Source organism: Lygodium microphyllum, chromosome 16, assembly GCF_053477565.2.
Source record: "Lygodium microphyllum isolate KBCC chromosome 16, Lygodium_microphyllum_v1.1.10, whole genome shotgun sequence".
NCBI lineage: Eukaryota > Viridiplantae > Streptophyta > Polypodiopsida > Schizaeales > Lygodiaceae > Lygodium > Lygodium microphyllum.
Window position 1 is genome coordinate 89,954,506 of NC_141150.1, and position 23,386 is coordinate 89,977,891.

At 41.3% G+C, this 23,386-nt stretch overlaps 1 protein-coding gene across 1 annotated transcript in view; it reads left to right on the forward strand.

Annotated features, from left to right (window-relative positions):
- LOC148023101 (uncharacterized) overlaps positions 1-23,386 on the forward strand; it is a 294,011-nt gene that overhangs the window by 92,784 nt on the left and 177,841 nt on the right. The window contains exons 4-7 of the mRNA XM_087696076.1: positions 1,120-1,218; positions 1,416-1,618; positions 9,284-9,570; positions 14,350-14,540. Coding sequence (XP_087552202.1) covers positions 1,120-1,218; positions 1,416-1,618; positions 9,284-9,570; positions 14,350-14,540 — 780 coding nt within the window. The remainder of the gene's footprint in view (positions 1-1,119; positions 1,219-1,415; positions 1,619-9,283; positions 9,571-14,349; positions 14,541-23,386) is intronic.

The following is a 23,386-nucleotide window of genomic DNA, read 5'->3' on the forward strand; positions in this document are numbered from 1 at the left end:
TGGTGAGATAAACTATGAGCGATAAGAGTCTTAAGGTTTCTTTATCGGAGATTGAGGCTAATAGACGCCATTGCAAATGTTGGTTCAGTGGACCTAGTAAAATGCTAGTCTAGTAGGAGTGCCATGAAGATTAAATTTGGAGGGGAAAAAGTTAGGTAGGATCCCAAACAGAAAGAACCTTTTAGTTAGGTGTTAGTAGGATCCTAAACAAACCGACCTTGTAGCCCTTTTGATACTCTTGGTACTCCTTAATCACTGTTTAGATGGAGTTATCAGATGCTATCCAGATGATTTGTTCCAGATGTGAACATTACACATTGACACAGAGACTTAGCTTGGGAGATCCTGCAGAGAATTTGTAGGCATACCATAAAATAGGAGATTTAGGAGCTCTCAATATGGCTTTTGGAGGGGTAGAGGGTTGCCACTTGGAGTAAAGTAGCACAAGGCACAAGAAACGGGTAGGACACGGGCAATGAGGACTACCAAGGAAGCCAGGCTATGAGTATGCTTCCAAGGGACCTGGCTATGAGAATGAAGACACAGAGACTTAGCTTGGGAGATCTTGCAGAGAATATGTAGGCATACCATAAAATAGGAGATTCAGGAGCTCTCAATATTGGGTTGCCACTTGGAGTGTAGTACAGGGCACAAGAAACGGGTAGGACATTGGCAATGAGGGCTACCAAGGAAGCCAGGCTATGAGTATGCTTCCAAGGGACCTGGCTATGAGAATGAAGACACTAACTGAACTCCTTGTGGATTTTTTTTGTTATGAGCTGTATGAGGGTGACTGAGGAGATCAGAGGCAATGCTTTACTGATGATTCCATGATAGACAAACGGCAGCTCCATTTTCATTCAAGTTCACCTTTTTCAACATTCCAGCACTGATCTGATGATGGGCAAATTCAAACCCTTTTCTGTTAAGTTCAGGATATTCGATTTGTAACATCTAAATTTCCTGTTGTTCTGGGATGTTTGTTTGGTTCTCTGTGTCCTATTTTATTGGGATGTTTTAGAATCATAAAGTTAGGTGCTATTGTGTTTTTTCTGGAATCCCAAAGCTTTGTTACAGTTCTGAAAATATGTTTGACTTTACCAGTGTCTGATGCTCTAGGAGATAGCCAAACTGTCAAAGCTAAAAGTACTAAGGGACCTTCGCTTCTCACATCATCAATGGGGTAAAAGCCCGATATCTTTGCTCCACAACTATCAGGTTGGCTCAATAGCTGAAGGATACTGTCTCAATGGTCACTTTTCTTTTGTTCCACATATAGTGAACATTATACTACATGCATGAAGTTTTGTGCATCACGTCTCATATATATATACTTCCTGTTTGTTAAAAGTACTTGATAACACAGGCAGGTAATCTTCCATACCCATCTGATTCAGCTTCCATGATTGATGCAGACGTACATTTTATTTCGGTTGCCAAATATACAAGTTCTAGATGGAGAGTTCATTAGTGAGGAGGAAAAACAAGCTGCGAAATCAATTTACACAAGAAAACGTGTATACTATAATATGTGCATGAAGTCATTGCGGCATCGTCGAGATGACATTCTGAATGGATCAGTTCTCAAGGATCAAAAGCGGATAAACAGTTTGAGAAGGTTGATTCCGTTTTTCCTTTGAACGTAAGACTCAATAACAAGAGATCCTATCAAGTAACCACATGAACTTCCTGTAGGGTGATGATTACAGAAACTTCTGTTGTCTTTTTCTTTTTAAACAAAAAATTCTGCAGTTCTTTGTTATGCAGATAAGCTAGATTTTTGAACATGCCTAATGTCATGCAAAAGAGTCAGGGAGAGTGTGGCTACTTTTCATACTTATTTTTTTCAGAGAAAAGAAAGATTCTGTTAATAAATCCCCAAGGAACACAGTGTCCCAAGGCAAAGCACAAAACAGCCCTGTAAGTGACTTCTGAAGCAGAAAATATACATAAAAAGGAAAGTCTATTACAAGGCCTGAGTGAATAACCAGGCAGGAGGCCTATAATGCCAAACCATGTGTGGCTGACAGTGAAGAAAGTGCCAAAATATTGAAGGAAAAAAGAAAACGAAAAGAAAGAAAGTACCAGAATCCAGTTCTTGAGGAAAGCATATCCCGTCCTTAGTCTCCGAACCACTCTGTATCCTCTCGCATATCCCCGGGAGAGTATGGATGGTCTCTATTCAAATCCTGGAAAGAGTCTTTAGAATGGATATGTCTAATAAATCTATAGTATGGCTACATTTGGTGGTCCATATATACCAAGCAATAGTGCTAGCTCTGAGCTCCCATCTATGGCAGTGCTGGTGAGTCCACATTATCTTGGATTAAATTGGCATGCAATCTTTCTCAAAAGCTGCCCCAAGCCAAGTTAGGCATGATTCCCATGTACATCCTTGTATCCACAACATAGTAACATGTGACAGGATTTGGGGATAGGGAGAGACATTGCCATTCACTATCACCATGCGAGGAGTTCTAACATGGGGATGGGAGTGGCATGATAGCTCTGCCACCTTGCGTGGAATTTGCTTTGGGCTGGTTTGGATGGGTCTAGGGACTCTTGTCAAGGTGGCATGTGCAACTATCATCCAACATTGCTCTAAGGGGGGAGGGGGTTGGGGATTATCAACCCAGAGTATTAGAGTCTGGGCAAGTTGGTGGTTCATGGATTCACACAAGGGAAGGTCCGTTTGTAGGAGGGCCTTCAGGAGTGTAGGCCATGGCTCGGCGGGAAGTGGATGCAATCTCTCGAAGACCCTACTATGTACAGACGCATAGTAGGAAGTTTGATTTATATGACTATTACCAGGCCAGATTTGAGCTATGCTATTGGATTGGTAAGTCAATTTATGCAGGCTCCAAGGAAACCGCATTTAGATGCGGCTAGACGCATACTCAGGTATGTGAAGTCCACATTGCAGTATGGACTATTTTATGAGACTGGGGTTCAGATACAGTTGCATGGATACACTGATGCTGATTGGGCTAGTAGTATTTCTGATAGACGATCTACCAGTGGATATGTGTTCTCTTTTGGGAGTGCTGCTCTTCATGATAGCGTAGATCAATCCACCTATGACAGCCCATATCGCCCCACCCAGATCCTCCTTCCTACACAGTTTGCTAGGGGTATGGCAGGGCTTGTGCAAGGCCTTGATTGAGAGGCCTCCAATATGTTAAGAGAAGATAGACCGCTAGCCAATGGTCTGGAACCCCCAGGTTCATGATCAAGACAGGATCCAGATTGGTGAGTACTCTCACATTCAGTGGGCTGGCTGGGAGGCCGGTCCTGCCTGCACTATCAGAGCATGGAGGGAGGTCTATCGGCTAGCTGACCAAGTGATTCTATAGTAGGTGTCTGGTTGCCAGCAAGGAGTTGAGACTAGGAGGGAGATTGAAGCAGCGATCCCACAAGACTTGTTTGGAACCCCCCCTCCCCCGTGGGTAAGAGAGTCAGTGCTGGTTGGAGAAGTGTGAGTGACTAGGTTCTCACTAATAGGCATCCCCTTGTAGGTAGCAGGTAGAGTAGGCGGTGTTCCCCATGAGGTTTTGTTCATAGTCTAGGTTGGTAGAAGACTAGACCTCAATCGAGGTTGATAGGAGGAGGAGCTAATAGCTATACCTTGGAGGAGGAATCGTGTCATTGGTCTCTAGGGGAAGATTTGCGTGCTAGACCCCTACGCACCTTGAAGTGAGTTTTGGGAATGGCACCGCTAGATCTGGGAGAGCTGACCTCTAGATGAGGAGGAATGGGATGCTAGAGAGTAGCTTTGGCTGGCCATAGCAATGGCCAATGGCCTACACCAACCAGATTGATAGGCATGTTTTGATGCAGGAGGACATGGATTGGGCACCCTCGTGCAATAGGCACTTGGTGGAATAGAGCATTACTGAGGCCTTCCGATGGACCTTTTGGCGATGATTGTGGTATAGCTAGAGGTTGCGGAGGGTGTCATACTTCTTGTGGCTATTAGCACATGGAGGCTTGTTTGTTGGGAGCTGACTGATTCAGATGTAGCAAGATGGAGTCAGCAGTGCACTGCCCATTGCAGCGTAGTGCTTGGAAACTCCAAAGCTTGCCTCTAGTCTTGTGAGGCATCTTGGTTGGCGTGGAGAGGAGACTACCGTATTCTTCGTTGAGTGGCGCCTAGCTTGGGGTATATATCTTGGGGGGACTGTCTGCTCGTAGGCAGTTAGCTAGGGTTGCCACTTACTGTATGAGATTGAGATGCATGACACTATTTATTTCATTGAGTCAAGTTCTTGTGCTATGGTTGGCTTGGAGGCACTACCCATCTGTCAGGTACTAGAGCCTACAACAGAGCAATTGGAGGTGTGAGAGATTATTGGGAGCCTCACAGTATGGCACATTTGGAAGGCATGTTGTCAGTTGGTTTTGGGTGGGAAGTGTTGGTCTACTTATGTAACTTTGGCAAAGCTTTGGACGTTGATCATTCACTCCTTCCACGGTCGTTGGAATTAGTTGCAGGGTGACTCACGAGCTTGTGATGAGGAGCTCCGACACTCTTCTTACATACTTGGGGTGGCCATGATTTGTTCTTTTGTAGGTAGGCAACTGAGTACATCACAAATACATTGGTTGTGTAAATAACCAATCCGGTGGGCTATAATGACAAACCATGTGGGGGGTAGTATGGAAGAAAGTGTCTGTCCCATGTCCGCAAGAAGGCTTATCTTCTCTTCCTCACTTGGAGGTTACTAGCATAATTGCATCTCATGGTCTAGATGTACGAAGGTATGGTACTAGCAATCAACTCCCATTTGTGATGATGTCCTTGGGTCCATTGCACATGTGAATGAGTGATCTAGGATGGGTATCTTGCTTAGATGCTATCCAATGATGAGAAAAGAAAACCTCATGTGAACATCCTCATAGCCACATGTTGGGCCTTTGTTTGTGACCCAAGCAACAACCCCCCCAAGTCGCCACCATGGTCTTTGTTGTGCCATGGAATAACATCCTAAGGGCTCTCCTCCATATCTCACTTGAAATTCTTTTAACTTCCTAGGAACCCTATGTATTTTATCACAAGTTCAATCTATGTTTTGTGAGATGTAATAGGATTTCCTATTATTTCAACCAAGCAAATGGATGCGGATGCCTAAAATCTATCTAGCTTAATTGCAGTTTAATGCGTATTCTTAAAACTTTTCATATATATATATATATATATATATATATATATTAGCATGAAATTTCCATGCAATTTATGTGTAATTTAACAGCTTCTAAGTGCAATTTTAATTGATCACCTAAGATGAATGTGATGAACAAAATTTTCATAGTATGCTCATTATCTCGAAACATGCTCAATTAAGTTACGATAATTAATATAAACATTCTTTTGTCCCAATTTATTTTCAAAGAAAAGCTAGAGATCATCCGCAGGGCCATAAGGTATGGGCTATATGCTCAACCGCAGGAAGAAGGGACCAGCTCAAGAATCAACAAATTAAGGAGGTGGTCTAAAGTTTAAAGTAAGTTTTGTGATCCTAAGATTGTCAGAAGACCATGGTTTAAACTTACCAAGTTGAGGGAAGATTGGGGGTTGATTATGTGTGCATCCACAAAGGACCTAATGAGATCCGATTGTCTATAGTCAATAAAGTAATCCTGAAGAATATTTATTGACTTGTAGCGGCTTAGACTATCAAGCTATTGGATGAGAGGCTCTAGGGTAGTCCCATAGGTAGTGTCTCTTGGGCTCTCCTCCATACCTCTTGGGCTCTAGGGCAGTCCTATAGGCAATGTCTCTATGTCTCTTGTTGCTTACTACATCTTGCACATGCCACTAGGTCCTTGTTGTGTCCAAGAAAAGTGCCAAGAAGGTGAAGAAGGTGAAAGGACAGATGTCTATTCATCAAATGGTGCCATGCCAGTGTCCTTCACACCTTTTATACCTAGGTCAGTGTGACACTAGGTATTTCCCTCCATTACAATCCATCCATGCTTGGATATTTTTGTCCCAAAAACAAAGAAAGGAGGGACTTATTACATGGGTAAGGAAATTGTAGTGGAGAGGATATGGGACTCTATGCAGGTGTACAAAGATATTACAATCTCCAAATCTTCATATGGTAGGTTATGTATATGGATGCAAGCATACTATCAGATGCATACATCAATTGTGGAACCATAGGATGATGACTTGATGCATTCTTCTGCAATCATGAATTGCAACCTGATAAAATAGCCATGTTGTCTTGCAGACCCTGCTGTAGAAAAACTGCCATAAGTTTGGGTAGGCTGAACCAAACCAAGCATTTAATGGCTCTGTAGAAAGCTCTTTTAGTGTACTATCAGTTGATGTAAGTGGTACATATCTGTAAGCAATTCAGAATTTTAAAGAGCTCAGGAGCTACAAGCCATAGGAAGAGAGAGATCTTCCTAGGCCTAAAGCTGTCATGTAGCCTCCTCCAAAAACCATACAAGAACTCATCTTACATTCCCTCTCTATGCCAATTGGAGGTGGCTGCTAGCTATGATCTGATCCTGCTCCTTTGTATCCTCCTCCCCGGCTTAGGATTGTAGCCAAAGAAGCCTATGTCACATGGTCTATCATGGAATGGATCTCTCCACATCAGCGCTCCTAGATCCCCCTGTGATCTTTGTAAAGGTCTCCTTTGATAAGCCCGATATCTAAATCCATTTGCAAGATAGGTGGCTGGATCTGGGTCAATATGCCCCAAATAGATTCACAAATAGCAAACGAAGCGTTGAAGGTTGTAATCTTTAGGAGAAACTGCATCAGCTATGATCACCAGCTTCCCCTAGTTAGGAATATGCAACTGCCTTTACCAAAATGGTCTCCAATGACTAAGAAATGGGCCCAAAAGCAAGCAACAATAGCCCAACCTCTCTTCCCAACAACTTACAAAAATGAGATTTCCTTCTCCCTTCAGCCCCAATTCAGCTTTTGCAAACTTGCATGGGCAAGTTTTGCCAAGTGGTAGCCTTCTCAAATTTCAATCTATAATAAGTCAGTTCCCAAAAATATAGTTTGACTAGCCAGTAATCTCCTGAGTAACCTTGTGCCATTTTTGACCATTAGATTGTCATTAAGTACCATTAAACGCCACATCTCTAGTGTCATCAACTGACACTTATGGCCAAATAAATGACTTGGACCAATAACTGGCACCAAATACCACTTGATATTTGTGCGACATAACTAATTGCAACTTTTTCCTTTGACATCTGTTGATTCTCTCGAGTCCCAGGCTCATTAATTTGCACTAACCTTAGTTGCACCTCACATGTGCAACATTTACTTAAACATGTGAAAAAATTAATCCACATGTTAAGTGAGGCTTGCAAAAATACACATCCTCATGACTAAGGGCCCAACTATGGATCACTAGGATCGGATGGTGTTGAGATTGGATCTTTCAATCCAGCACTACCATGAGTCTCTAGACTTTTGATTAATGAGTTCAACCATGTTGATGTCATTCTTGGCATGCCATGGTCCTCTGATAGATATTCCTCTTTGTACATTGATTATAAAACTCATGTACTTTCTTTTGAACTTGATGGTCACTATCATGTGATCAAGGGCTATTTATGTATGCCCCTCTCACTAGCAATATCCTATACCACCTGAAACAAGATAAAAGTGTACCTATTAGGCGTAAAACATCATGGTTTTGTGAGTGAAACTCTCAAACCAAACTTGTTTGAATGGGATGAATAATGTCTCGCATCAAGCGGGACAATCTAATACTATCGATTTTGCAAGGATCTTATTAGTAGTTTCAAGCAGAGTGATTGATATCCAATATGTAAGTTCCAATATGTCCTTGCTACTCTCGGGAATGAGATGAATTGATCCCTTAGATATTCTCTTTGGCATGTCTCTTGAGTCTTGATGCCATGAGCTCCTGAAATTTTGGATGAGGCCCATATTGATAAGATCCCAATAGCTCAAGAAAAATGACTTCTTTATTCCATTATCTCTTGAGCACTTGCTTGAGGGCAAGGTGAGAAGTGCTACTGATTCTTACCTTCTATTTTATCAGAAATGTTAATTGTAGATGCTACCGAGACTGCAAAGACAATATTATGGGAACATACTGATTTGTGATCCACCTCCATCTATTAAAGCCTGGAGGTTGAGTTTCTTCCCAATTCAGGGACAAAGCTGTGTCCTTCATTAAGCAGTGCTTTTACTCTTTCCTATCTGTGGTTTCAGCTTGTGGAGAGTGCCCTCACTTTGTTCCTGGGGAAGCTTCCTTATTGAAGAATAATATCCTGAAAAAAGAAAAACAGTTCTACTTGCTCAGAGTGAATGAATGGGCACAGGTTGATTAGATGGGGTCTGTTTCCAACAGAATGGGCAGTGAGGGGGAGTCACATTAGTTAAATCAGTCTCAGTGATTAATTCTCTTGTGAAGGTTTTGTAAAATGATCCTTGCCTTCTGGCTCACAAGGCAGGCTCTAGTTTTTTCATAATTTATAAAAGAAAACTTTTCATGGTTCTATCGTTGTTTCTAAATACTTGTAACTAATAACTGTTCCATATAAGTTTGCTCTTATGCTAATAACATTTATCCATTGTTTAATGTGTTAGTACATTCTCATGCATATGCATGTATAAATGTTCTAGGATGCTTTATTTGTTGTAATGTGATTATCATGATTTACGAAATTATAGATGATGGCTTGATGTGCTTCTAAGATATGTTTGTTGGTGTTTCATGTGCTATGATTACAGCGGTTTCACCATTTCATGATAAACCTTATTCTATATACTTCTCTTGGAAGAACTATTTCCGAACTTGAAAGTCTCCTAGTGAAAATTGTGATGAAAAATTTTAACATAGATGCTGACTTAATGACAAACTTTTCCTATGGTTTGTATAACTGGGTGGTTTTGAGCTTGTGTATAAATGGGTAGTTTGGACTTCATGTACATTTATGACTAGTGGATATCAATAATAAGAATTGTCTGCTTTTGTTGCTTTGTTCTGTTTCTTTTATACACCGTTAACTACCATTGTTTTTCTTTTTATATTTCGAATAGTAAGACTGATTGAAGGAGTCTTAATTTTTCTTATGTTCATCACAAGTAGTGTACACATTTTCTTATGATCTAATTTCCATTTTGTGAAATTATTAAGCTCATTCTTATTATGTCTTTCCTTCTTTTCATAATTATATTGTTTGCCATCAAATGATCAAACTCATGATTGTGATGTTTCCATTTATGAGAGTTTCAGTTTGAAAATTTTCAGAAAAATCCTAACATTTAATGAAACAGGACATTATATGGGCTAGAAAAGTCACGTAAGGATCTCGATAAAGATATCTGCAAGATTTATGAAAACATACAAAATGACCACAGCAACATAGATGGCCAAGTTGAGCAACTCAAGAGTATTGAATGGTACCAGGAAGTTGTAGAAAAGGCAAAATCCTTAGACAATCAAATCTCATGTGTCATAAATCGGTTAGATAAACTAAGGCATGACATACAGATCAACAAAGCAAAGGAACAAACCAATATTGATCTTAAAATCCACTGGCTTATGGTGGAGTTAGATACTGGTGTGTGCATTTTTTTGGGTATATTATTTGAATCTGCAGTTTGAGAGCTGTGTTTGCTATCATATATGTGCATTGAAGGAACTGTTTTTTGTTACTGGACTGTGTTGTTTGAGCTTTTGCAATGGGGTTATAATCAGTTTTTTTCCAATTCAGTTGCATATAAGATTGTGACATGGGGGGCTGTTGCATGGGTCACAAATAGAGGCCCAGGTTGTGGACACGAGGATATACATGTGAGTTGTAACTATCTCATCTCGGGACAGCTCTTGGGCAGGATTGCCACATCAGATTTTTCATATAGTCAGTGTGGACTTAGGGGCATTGCCATAGATGAGAGCTCATAGCTAGCATCATTGCTTGGCATATTTAGACTACAGAGATTGTCCATACTCTCCCCAAGAGATTGTAGAGGATGCAATGTGGTTCAGAGATCATGAGGAGAGATGGGCCATTTTATTAGGCCTCCTTTGTATTTTGCCATTACCTTAGGAATTTTCCTGAGGTGTCATTACTAGAATTTTCTTTTCTCAAAACAAAAAAGGAGAGATGGAACATATCCACTGCAGAGACTCTCTCTAAGATTTGGACTTTCTTTGTACTTTGCCAATACCCTAGGGATTTTCTTGAGGTGCCAGTAATAGAATTTCCTTGTCTTGGAACAAAAAAGGGAGATATGGGACATCTCCACTGCAGAGGCTCTCTCTAAGATTTGGATAGAGATTGTCCATACTCTCTGTGAGAGATTGGAGAAGCTATAGGCGGTTTGAAGACTATGATGAGGAGAAGAGATGCTATTCTTTCATTGTCAGACACACATGGTTTGGCCATTATAGACATCCTGATTGGGTATTCACTAGGCCCTGTATAGGCTTCCCATTTGTTGTGTGTTGTTGGTTCTGGAAATCCCTTTCGAGGATATTTTTGTGCTTTGCCTTGGGAATACTTTGTCCCAAGGGGATTTACTAATAAAACCATTCTTTCCTCTAAAAACAAAAAGATGCATCATATTTGTGCTTCTACCAAGCTATTGCTGTGCCCACCTTTCAATGACACGTCATTTCCTCTTCCAACTTTCACTCCGAATGGTTGTTTCAGATTCAATGTGATTCTAGCCACAATAGGAGCCAGTTTGTTGGGTTGTACAGCTCTTCATAAGTTCTGCTTTGATGGGTAGGAAAAGTTTATAGAAAAGCTAAAGGCTATAGGGCTGCCAAAAAGTACCAGAATCATGCTTCATCAGAAGTAGTTTGTAGTTAAGGTAAATTCTAGTGTCCTAGGAGTGTTTGGGTGAGGATTTCCCATATCTGGTACACTGTATGTACCCAAGATAGTGCTTATGATCAATCACTTGACGGCAAGAGTGGCCCAAATATGCCAAGCACAAGATTGGCTAGGAGGTCTCACCTTGGATATGGAGTAACAGAGGTGCAGTATGTAGGCTTTATTTATGGGGACCTGGTAAATGTGAGATTAGGAAGCTCTATATGATTTGGCATGTGCCGTCTCCTCGTAAACAAATGCAGGGCGAGTATTGTGAGATATGCTAGGGTTTGGAGAGAGAGCACAAAATATGTAAACGACAAAGGAAGAAGGAGGTGAATGAAGAATGTGGAGTGAAAACTGAATGAGCAAACAGAGTATGTGAGGTGTGATACACTGGATGCTCAAGAAGTGGAGGGCTGTCTGACAGCCACTGTCTCTTGTGGGAGCAGGCTGAGGGAGAGAGTTGTCCTCCAGAATGGAGCCCGACTACAGAAAATCACCAACACTCCATACAGAATGATCCAGAATGATGCAGAATGTAGAATGAGTTGACTGGCAGCAGCGTAACAGTTGGAAGACCAAATCACAGTTTTAATGGGGAGGATGAAGGATGCAGAGGCCAAATGCAGCAGATTGGTGATGGCTGACTGCAACATGATGAAGGTAGACAGCTGACTATGGCAGGAGTGGGGCTAGAAGCTAAAACACAGCAATGTAGGTACCTGGAAAATGCAAACTCAGGACTCTGACAATCCGGACCACAAAGTATGGAGAGAAGGAATGACTGGAGAAGCCAAGATGCAGTAGGAGTGATGCTGGGGATGGGCGAAAACAGGGAATGGCAACAGCCCTGGACCCAAAACGTAGGCCAAAATAGGCAGGGAAGCAGCTGGCTATATGGTGAATTGTGATGGGAAGATAATGATGGAGATGATGATGATGGCAGCAAGGAGAGGTTGGAAAGCTGGCACTGAAGTGAGATGGATAGGGATTAAAGTGGCAATGATAGTGATCTCCTTTTGTAGAACTCTCTAGGCTATTATTCCTTCCAAAGTTCTCAAAATTCATATGTGATTAAGTACTTTTTGGGACACTTTTGTCAGCCAGAAAAATGCCAGAAAAGGGTGATAAATTTCTAGCAAATGTTAGGTTGTTTAACAAGTATCTATGAGCTAAGCCATTGTGCTCATGTGATGGAAAAAATACAGTCAGTGTGGAGGAACAAAGCTTGGAAAATGCCAAGCCAAACTTGCAGACTAGATGGGAAATCTTATAGACTATGGGGTGTCAGCATGGGATCACCACATGACTGACACACTGGAGAGTGCCCGATCCATGCAAGCCAAGTGCACATATTAAGAGTGCATTGAACTATGAAGAACAAGAAGAGAGAGATTTGCATGGCTGGAAGATGTCATCAAAATTGTCTCAAAAAGTTGACTGTAACTTGCACAGCTTGCAAGTCAGACAGTAGTGTTGGAGTGCAGGGTGGGCAAGGTACACCATGTGTCCGACCTAGGTGAGGGTATATTGAAAGAATGTGACATGGAATAAAATACAATGGTCTCCTCTCAAGAACCTAGAGATGCTAGGAATCTTTTGGCAAGAACAAGGAAGGGCAATGTGTGATTTATCACTGTTGCTACACATGAACATGCTGAAAATTGCTGCAGCCATGGAACTCAGCCAGGCACAATGAAGACAGTGTGAGAGTGTCCTCACTATTCAGAATGAGATGTAGCAGATCTGGATGAAGTACTGGGGTGTAGACTGGGAGAGGTACCTAGGAAGGAAAAGGAATACTGCACCAAAGCAAAGAACCAGGGAGTTGGTCATCTCACTAAGCAGGTGACATAGCTGCCTTAATGCCAAGCCCTTAAAGCGGGGGGGGGGAACCCAAGACTGAGATTTCAAAGACACAATGACGAAAATGAGAGGGCATCACCATTGAGCTCAGACCAATTAGGTAGTTTGGGGTTTGTGTGGAGCTTCCTTGAAGACCCCACATGTTTTTTTCAGGTCTTCTGTGCTTTTTTTGGGAAGAGATTGTATTCACAGAAGGCTTTATCAACATTGGACTATCTTTTAGGTAACTTGATGTATCTACATCTGGTCACACACATGGATTGACCTCCAGGATCGACAATATTCAGAGACCTCATTTGTGAATACCAGTGTTCTGTGTCTGAGTGGTGTCATCATGATCCTTTTTTTCTTCAGGAAAAGAGAAATCTATACTAAATACCTCAGAAATAAACAGCCCAGCACATATACAATGACCTGAACTTGGAAGTATAATGATGCAAATTCATAAATTTCTTCATAAACGAGAAATTGCCCTACCATCCTATGACCATGCTGGTCATCAAGTGCAATGTGCACTTGTAAATATTGTCACATCTAGGCTAATTGACCTGTAGTTTGAGAAACATGAAGGTGATGGAATAATACTTAGTAGGCTGACTATGCGATAGCCAGTGGCTTATGTCCTTACAATGCTGGTCATTATGTGCAGTTTGCACTTGCAAAAGTTGGCAGATTCGGGATCTGTGAGCTGCGGTTTGAGAAACCTCAAGCTGCAAAGTCTTAAGTTTCCTTGAAGTAGAGGCAATTTTCTACATTGATGATATTGCATTGGTGATGAAACCAATACACATACTAGGCTGATCATGCCATTGCCAGTGGTTTAAGTTCCTAGCATACCTTTGCTGGCCCCACAAATGGGCGTTTTGATGGGCATGGCGTTTCTCATTCACATACTAGGGTTTTTTGAGGGTAGCAATGCTTGTTGGGCATGCACGAGTGCTCTTTACCTGTATCTTTGTGTCAATCTTTCGAATTATTCATGATTTGTTACAGAAAATATGTAGGTTTGGTGAGAGTGTCAAAATAAGCTCAAACAGTAAATATTTGGACAAAGTTCCTTTCAACTTGTTCAATAAACTGCAATCACTCTCAAAATTCCCTTGAAAGTAGCCCATAAGCCATACATAGACCCTAATTTCTTCCTTGTTTGCAAAGGAGCTAGAGTATCTTTGCCTAGGCTAGAAGAAAGGCGGGCTGATCAAGCAAGTGTAAATTTTAATGCAAGGGATAGAGATATGGGGGGACATATGAGTAGTGATGATGAATAATATAATATGGTGCATTGGAGATGGATAGGCTATTGGACTAGGTTCTTGAAGTTGGAACAAATAAGGGGTACAGACATGGCTTTTTGGGCAGGTTTTTAGGCAAATGGTATATTGGAGGGTATATGTACATAGCTAGATGCATGGGGTGGTGCTAACCAGCTGTGCTTTGATGGATTTGGTGGGTACAAAGTTGAGCAGCAGAATGTATGGGTTATATAGTAGGCAAGCAGATCAAGGGTTTGAAGGATATCTTACAGATTTTCATTGTTCTTTAAGGCACACATACACCTGAATTTTGAGCACTCTAATGTAAACAGTTGAAAAATATTACTTTATCTTTAGTACTTGCTTTGGACGTTTTTGATTAAGAGAAGTGTCTCAGGTGGTAATATTCGGCTGGAGCCTGGCAGTGTTGAACGCATGTGGTATAAAAATTGTATTGAGTTGGTAACATCGAGATTTTCTCCGGCTGACTATGCACCCTTCGGAATAACAGGGGTACATGTTTGTAAAGTCACTCGAATCCACAACCGGCTTTTACAGGACCGGTTTGAGAGACATGAAGAGACCCAGGTACTCTATGATTGCTGACATGGAGATCCATCATTGAGTGTAGAACTGAATACAGTAGTGTTGATAACTGATATTTTGAATTAGAAAAGAAAACCCCAAATAGAGTACATGCCTGAAATATAAAAGTTGCTAAATGCCAATTGATGCATGCCTGTAAATGTAAGCTTTTGGAAAAATCCTGAATGGGACCTATGATCAAAGTCAAACTACAAGGTCATCTACCATGGGAAGATTCACATCTTGTACCTACCATACAAGGTTCTAAAGTGCTGGGCAGTTGTTTGTAGCTGTGAAGACAGGGCGAGATGGAAGCATCGTGTTAATGTGATGAATCTATCCATATTAATGATTGGGCTAGTGATGCAAGCATATGATACAAAACTGTTCTATTTTGGAAAGCTGCTTTTGAGAAGTCTGGAATGGTTTTGAACTAGGCTTTTGAGAAGTTTGGAACGGTTTTGAACTTTTCTGTTACAATAAGAGACATTTTAAGCAGTTTTTAAAATCGGGGTACATTTATGAGCTCCTTTAGATTGCATGGCACATCTTCTAGAGTTTAACTTCAATACTTTCAGAGTCTACAGCGTTCTCTTGAGAAATGTTTTGCATTGCATTATTTCATTCAGCTGTCACGTCTTCACATTGTGGCTATTAACAGTGTGGAGGAAACAATTTTGTCGTGAAGGAAACTATTGTGCTATGCAGGGTGAATCTCAGATGATATGACACAACTGTCATTTTCTGGTAAGGAATTTCTTTTAAAAGGACCTGACTACATTTTAGGGTGCTGTGGGAGCATCAACCTCATGGCACACATGACAATCATGTAGAGCACAAGCTGCTCATGCTCACTGGAAACTTGATCAAAAGCTCTGTTTGTCAGGTGGCAGTACCAACACAACGTTGTGGAGGATTACCTATCCAAGGTGCTTTCACTCTACCATCTTTATCTTCCAAGTCAATCTCTTAATCTACATCATCATCAAAGGCATCTCGTGCTTCAAAGAAGGGTGCATCATTGGCCTCATCCTCAATCTCAATGGACATAGGTGTTTCTTGATTCATGAAGTCGAGCGTCTCCTCTTCCTTCTCTATCTCCTCCAGCATTGGCTCATCTAGCTGTAACCTATGGGTGCAAGGGCTTATCCCTTCCACATGTCCACCTATCTTCATCTTCTTTGTTGTAACCTAAGTCCTTTATAATCTCATGTAGCTTCGATCTAAAATCTATATTCCATTCTTCTCGTTTCACATGATATTCTATCTCTTCTACTTCTTCTCCAACTTCCTTGGTTTCTTCTATGGGTTGAAATTCTTCTAGTAGTCTTTGGGGTAGCATTGTGCTCCTTTTGGGGGGTAGTCGGTGTATTTTTTGTATCTATAAATAGATAGGCTACCCACCATTCAGCCCCATCCTTGTTGAGATAGCAAGCTCAACACGTGCAGACATTGATGATGGACCACCCAATTAGATGGGTCCGCATATCTACACTTAGCACGTCAATGGTCATTATGATCCTCACATGGCCACTGACTTATTATATTTGGTTGTTATGCCTACCTACAACTAGCATAGTTATAGTGCCATTTGATTAGTATAGTCAGTTATGCAATGTTTGACTTAGTAGGTCACTTTTCTAAGATAAGTTCTGAAACATGAGAAAGAATTGCTCCCTGCCATCGCATGCGCTGTTGCTCCGCCCCTGCCATCATACTAGTTCTCCCTCCCCCTACCTACTGCTCGTGGCACATTGTTTCCTTTGCCTTCTTCCCCGCCTTTTGCTCCGCCTACTCCCCCCTGTGGAGCGCTGCTCCCTAGTGCACGCGCCGCACACCCCCCCCTCCCCCCCGGGTACTGCCTTTGCCTCACCCACGCCCGCCTGCTATTCCCACCCCCGCCAGCTCTCCCCTGCTTGATTCCGCCCAGTTCTCCCGCCTGATGGCCTGATCCCCCGCCTCCTCTGTGCTAACCCCTCGCCCTGATCCCCCCGCCTCTTCCGTCCTGGAGCCTCGGCAGCGTCCAGCAAGCCGAACACCCTCGCTGTGCCCATTGTGAGCCGGCATGCATCGGTGTCCAGCACCTCCCTCATTGTCGGAAAAGCACCCCCCCCCCCCCCCCTTCCGGTAGCACAGCAGCATGATTGGTAGGTTCTCAGCAGGGATGTGCAATGGAAACCTTTGGTCAGATGCCGGTGCATTGTGTGAGTGCCCCCCATTCAAACACCTTGCACGTTGTTCTCTCTAAGGAACAACTCTTAGCCATCTGTGCCACAGAGCTGGAGCTAAAAGAAACAACGATCTTTGGTCAGGTAGTAGGACACTCGCCATCTAGGGCCCTAGCTTCGGGATTGGCTTCACTCCACACTGCACATCGGCACAACGCAGATCGTGGAGGCGGTTCTAATGGGTCAAGGGATCTTCATGGTACGACTCACCTCGACAGACGCAGTCCGTGAGCTATTGGCTAGCTCACCCTATGCTTCCACGAAGGGGGTCATCTACATGGTTCCCTGGTACAGTGGCTTCACAGTGGAGGCATTTGCGCTCCACAACAGTTTCCTTAGACACCCGGTCACCCTACTCTTCCCTGGACTGGCGATAGAGTATCGCAGTTAGTGGAAGACTTTGGACGGCTCTTCAGCACTGTCCTTCCCGCCTCTTTCGCAGATGCAGTGATAGCCGTAGGAGTCCCAAAGATATGGGTGGTAGTGAAAGAGACAAAGAATATACCACAGTTTCTAGAGATCGAGGCAGGTGGACACTCCTTTAGGCAACAGGTTATTGTTACTGGGCAACCAGGGCAGTGCCTGTGTTGCCATGACTTTGGGCATCAGGTAATATGGTGCGCAGATCGGACGCAGGTAGCTCACGTAGTGAATTCCCAAAGGTCCCCAAGAACAAAGCACTCTACTTTTTAGCACAAAAACCAATGTAAAAGCAAGCACGACATGAGACAAGAGACAAATTGGGTTGAATCTCCCCCATGCCTTGTGTGAGCGCTTCACAAAGCATGTATTTAATGTATATTTCCAATCTTCATGCTCAAAAATAGCCCAATTACAAAAATATGACAAGCTTTTAACTTTTGAGTTTGCTTTCTACCAAAAATAGGAAAATAAAGCTAATGGACGGTGCCCATAGTGTCTGGCACGCCCAATCTCAATGTCCAAATAGAAATAACATATCCAGGCGCATAAGCGCATACAAAATAATAATAAATAATCGATGTCTCTATAGACATAACAAAATATAGGCGTGGCGCCTATCAAAATATAGTCCAAAGGTCGAAAACCCGCTAGACTCCAATGCTTTCCTCCGCCACTGCTGCTATCTCTACACATCAACTGAAGCATTCACAATCATTAGTAAAATAACATAATTAAACCGACAAAAGTGAATACCTAGCAGTCTTCAGCTTCATAAATAAATCAACCGGTTAGAAATAAATCCTAACCTTAATTTATTACGAGTGCGCACTCTAAACTCATAAACGTTTATTAATTTAATATGCATTTTGCGGAATCACCCGCTATGGAATCACCCATGTACACACTAAATTAATGAAACGCCCGAAAAGGACAGGCGTCCCCATCAACTTCTCGCATAAAGAATCCTCTTTGCGTATGAGCCCCGGTCATCTAAGTTTACGGAATCCACCGTAAAACCTCACGGAATCCACCGTGGAATATGCCTCCTGGCATCATACCCCCGGGGTGGGATAGCAATTGACCTCAATTGCTATTAGCTCAATGTGGAGCTAACAGAGTGGGGAAAGCATTTAGTTCTGTAGCGTGCATCCATTGTGCTTCTTCTACAGGATGGTTCTTAAATTTCACGAGATATCTAGAATACCTTCGGCTAGTTCTAGTGGTCATGTAGTCAGTGTCTATAATGGCTTCTGGTTCAAGGATTTCAGTCTCTTCTTCTAGTAAAGGTGGGTTTTCATAGACACGGTGGATAGGTAATTGTCCTCTAAATGGTCTCAATAAACTAATATGAAAGGTATTATGAATTTTCCAATGAGATGGCAGTTCTAACTTGAATGCATTGTCATTAATCTTATGAATGATTCTAAATGGTCCATAGAATCTAGGGGCTAATTTGACAACTGGATGTCTATCTACATTTTGCAGTCTACGCTTCTCTATTCTAAGCCAAACATAATCATCAACTTTGAAATTCATGGCTTGTCTTTTCTTGTTGGCTTGTTTGGTATATGATTGTTGGGCTTTTGCAATCATATCCTTGACCTCATCAAAAATAGTGTTATGCATAACAGCAATATCATCGGCACTTTGTATTCTATTAGACAAAGATGCAACAGGTGTAGATAATCTATGTCCATAAATAACTTCAAAAGGTGCTTTCTTTGTAGATGTGTGCGGTGTATTGTTATATGCAAACTGTAATAAATGCAAATGAGTATCCCATGTCTGAGGTTTAGAGATAGTGTATGCACGTAAAAGATCTAGAATAGTGCTATTTGTGGCTTCTGTTTGTCCATTTGTTTCTGGATGAAATGCAGATGAAAAATCAATCTTTGTGCCTAGATTTGCAAACAGTGTAATCCAGAAATTATTACAAAATCTAGAATCTCTATCTGAAATAATCACTTTCGGCAATCCATGGTTAGTAAAAATAGTTTTCAAAATAACTGTGCTGCTTGTGATGCTGTTAAAGTTTTCTTACATGCAATGAAATATGCTTGCTTACTAAATCTATCTACAATTGTCCAAATCATGTCATGGTTAGATTTAGTATTTGGTAAGCCAGTAATGAAATCCATAGATATATGTTCCCAAGGTTTAGATGGAATAGATAAAGGCATTAATAACCCATACTGTTTACCATGATGTCTTTTTATTCTTTGACAAATCAGACATTCAGAAACAAAATTAGACACATCTGCATCCATATGCGGCCAATAAAAATCTTCAGTTAACATGCGTAATGTAGAAATGATACCTCTATGACCTTGATATGGGGGACAATGAATTTCATTCAAAACAAAAGATCGGAATGGAATAGTAACACACAGTCTCTTTTCAAAGAACATGAATCCATCATTATATGACAATGAATCAACAGGAATGAAATTATTTTGAACTAATTTTTGCCAATCAGAATGAAAAGTAATATCCTGGTGATATGTGTCTTTCATAGCAATCAAAGAATCAAAAGATATGATAGAAATGTTATGAATTGCAGGTCTTCTACTCAATGCATCAGCAACTACATTTTCTTTTCCAGGTTGGTATTGAATGATAGGATGGAAACTTTGAATGAATGAAGCCCATTTGATATGGCGGTCAGAAATTTGGGGTTGGCTAAGTAGATGTCTAATGCTTTGCTGGTCAGTCTTTATCATGAATTCTGAACCCATTAAATAATGCTTCCATTGTTTCAATGCTTGTACAACTGCTAAGAGTTCCTTGTCATAAGTGGAATATTTGAGCTCAGAGGGTTTCAGCTTAGAACTAGAATATGCTATTGGATGGTTGTCTTGCATTAGCACGGCTCCTATTCCTGATCCGCTAGCATCGGTCACAACTAAAAAGAATGGTCTATTAAAGTCAGGCAATTGTAGAACAGGGGCATTGGTCAATGCACGTTTGAGTAAATCAAAGGATTTTTGCTGGTTTTCAGTCCATTGATAAACAATACCTTTCTTAAGAAGTTTGGTCAGTGGTAAAGCAAGTAATGAGAAATTACGTACAAACTTCCTATAGAAACTAGCAAGACCAAGGAATGAGCGTAATTCATGTACATTTTTAGGAATAGGCCAATGCAATATTGCGTCAATTTTCTTAGGATCAACTTTTATTCCTTCTTTTGATACAATATGACCTAGATATTCTATTTCTGTCTTAAAGAATTCACTCTTGTCAGGATTTGCAAACAATTGATTTTCTTTCAGTAATTGAAAAACTAATGATAAATTCTCATAATGCTCTTTTTCACTTTGACTGAACACTAAAATATCATCAAAGAAAACAATCACACAGTATTGATATTTTAGGAAAATACGGTTCATCATTCTACTGAAAGTAGCAGGTGCATTAGTTAATCCGAATGGCATAACTAAGAATTCGTAATGGCCAAACTGTGTCCTGAATGCAGTCTTAAATATGTCGGATCTATCTAACCTCACTTGATGATATCCAAATTTAAGGTCAATTTTACTAAATATAAAAGATCCTTGCAGTTTGTCCATAAGGTCGTCAACTCTAGGTATAGGATACCTATTCTTTACAGTGATCTTGTTTAATGCTCGGTAGTCAATACACATCCGATAAGTATTATTCTTTTTCTTGACTAGGAGCACAGGTGCACCGAATGGGGAACTGCTAGGTCGAATTAAACCTCTATTTAGTAATTCTTCTACTTGACTCTGGATTTCTTTTTGCTCTATTTGATTGTGCCTATGTGGGGCTTTGCAAGGTGGTTGTGTGCCAGGTATTAGGTCAATCTTATGGTCTTCTGGTCGTGATGGTGGTAAACCTGGTGGTAAGTCTTCTGCAAAACAATCCTTAAAATATGCAAGAAATTCCTTATGCCTAGGGTGCATATGAGTTTCTTTTGCGTGCAATTCATTCACCCAAATTAGATATGATTTAGTATTCTTGCGTAGTGCACGTTTTGCTTGAGTATGCGAAAGCAGTGGAAACATATGAGATGCATGCATACCAAATAATGTAATAGATTTTCCTTGAAAATTAATATTCATTGTGTGTGTGGAATAATCTATATTGGGATTATGTTGGTGTCTCCATGGCATTCCTAGAATAATGTCGCTAGACTGTAATGGGACAACTAAGAAATTTCTTCTTTCAATATATGGACCAATTTGAATTTCTAAATCTTGAACTTCTTGTGTGCCATTGTACCTAGTACCTAAAAATGCAGCTTTTATGCGATAGTGCGTAGGTACAGTATGCAATTTCAATTCCTTTACCAATTTTGCTGAAATAAAGTCATGCGTACTACCGTCATCATGCAATATAATTCTTTCTTTTCCATGCACCATACATTTCATAGTCAACAATGAATGTAGAGTAGGCATACCTGGTAAAGTGTCGGAAGTAGTAGTAGGATCATCTTCTTCTTTAGTGAAATCCGGCATATCCTCATGCTCGTCTTCGTCCATAGCTCCAAGGTAGTTGATATGTGCTGATGGCTTCTTTGAATGACAATTTGCTGCGAGATGGCCTGGCTGGTGACACTTGTAGCATACGATGGGCTTGGCTTTGGTCACATTATTTGCAATGGCTGGGAGTCTGGGTATATTTGGATTTGCTTGTGGAATAGGCTTAGGATTTGGATTGACAGTGGATGGTAATGCAGGTGGTTTAGGCCAATTCTTGCGGAAAGATGGTGATGAGAAACGACCTGGATTAAACCTTCTGAAATTGGAATTGAATTGTTTAGATCCATAATTACCGTTTGCTTGGAATGGCTGTGGTCGTCGATCTCTTCCACGTAACTTATCTTCAGTGTCGTGAGCTAAGGAGATGGCATCTTCAAGGGTAGCAGGCTTGAACATATTCACTTCAGCGTAGTAATGTCCAAGAAGTCCAGACATGTACTTCCGCTTATGGGTCGTCTCTGGTACGTCTTCAAGCATGCGTAGCTGTAAAAGTGCATTCCAAAAACGCTCTGTATACTGTGGAATAGGCTCACGGTCGCGTTGTTGAAGTAAATCCCATTGCTTGATAGCCTTCTCATGAAATTGCGGTGGTAGAAAATTTTGCATGAACTTCTTCTTGAAATCTTCCCATGTAGCAGGACATTCTATGCTCTTGCGAACTACAGTCCACCAAAGTGATGCTCTATCTATCAGATGATTAGTAACACACTTGATTTTATCTTTCTCAGGATAAGTTTCCTCATGGAAATAGTCATCAAACTGGCTAATGAATGATAAAACAGTCTTTCCTTCTCTTATGCCATTGAAAGTGCGAAACTTGAAACTTCGTTTACTTATCTTGGATTCCTTGCGAATGGTTTGTGCTTCAAGAGTGGCGTCGATGGTACGGCGAATCAGATCTTCAGCTTGGGGTTCTTCTTTGTCAGTGGACGCTCCTTGTAGCTTTGTCAATTGCGCTTGCAAGGCTTGCCTAGCTCTTCGCTCTTCGTCCAATTGCAACATGATAAGATCCAGCTTTTGCTCCATGGTAGGCTCGGGTAGGTCGTCTTCAGCCATAGGATCATCCATATGTGGGGTAGTCATCCTGTAAAACTCAACAAACCTTTCTCACTCAAAATCAGTTAGCGGGATGAGCGTAGCTCAAATTTGGGGTTACAAGGCTATGTATTTTTGGGTATTTTCTTCTTCAATTTTCAGAAATTCTGCAATATTTCTGTCTCCGTTTGCTGAAAGTATTTCAACGAACTTGTAGATAGGTAGAACAGCTTGCTGCGAACAACTTTCCAGTTCAGAGTTTTTGCATACGAACAAGTCTTCTATGAGTTTTAAGCACTAGTCAGTTCTGATTTAGTCTGACTTGCAGAGTTGCAGACTTAACAGACTTGCAGGGTTGTTGACTTGCAGAGTTGCAGACTTAACAGACTTGCAGGGTTGTTAGAGTATCCGGGCTCGAAAAATCTCTTAATGAAGGGTTTTTTGAGGCCATTGAAGTTCACTCGCTTTGCGGCATCTAGACTGGTGTACCAAGTCCGACCCTTGTTACCTAAGCAAAGCCTTGAGAGTGCTGAGTCAAGTCGGTGAGACCGTTGGCCTCACAAACCTACTTGAACTGCTCTATGAAGCTATATGGATCGTTGTGGGGTTGGTACTTATTGAGCTGCTTAGCAACAACTGGTATCTTAGGTTGGCTCTTGGAGCC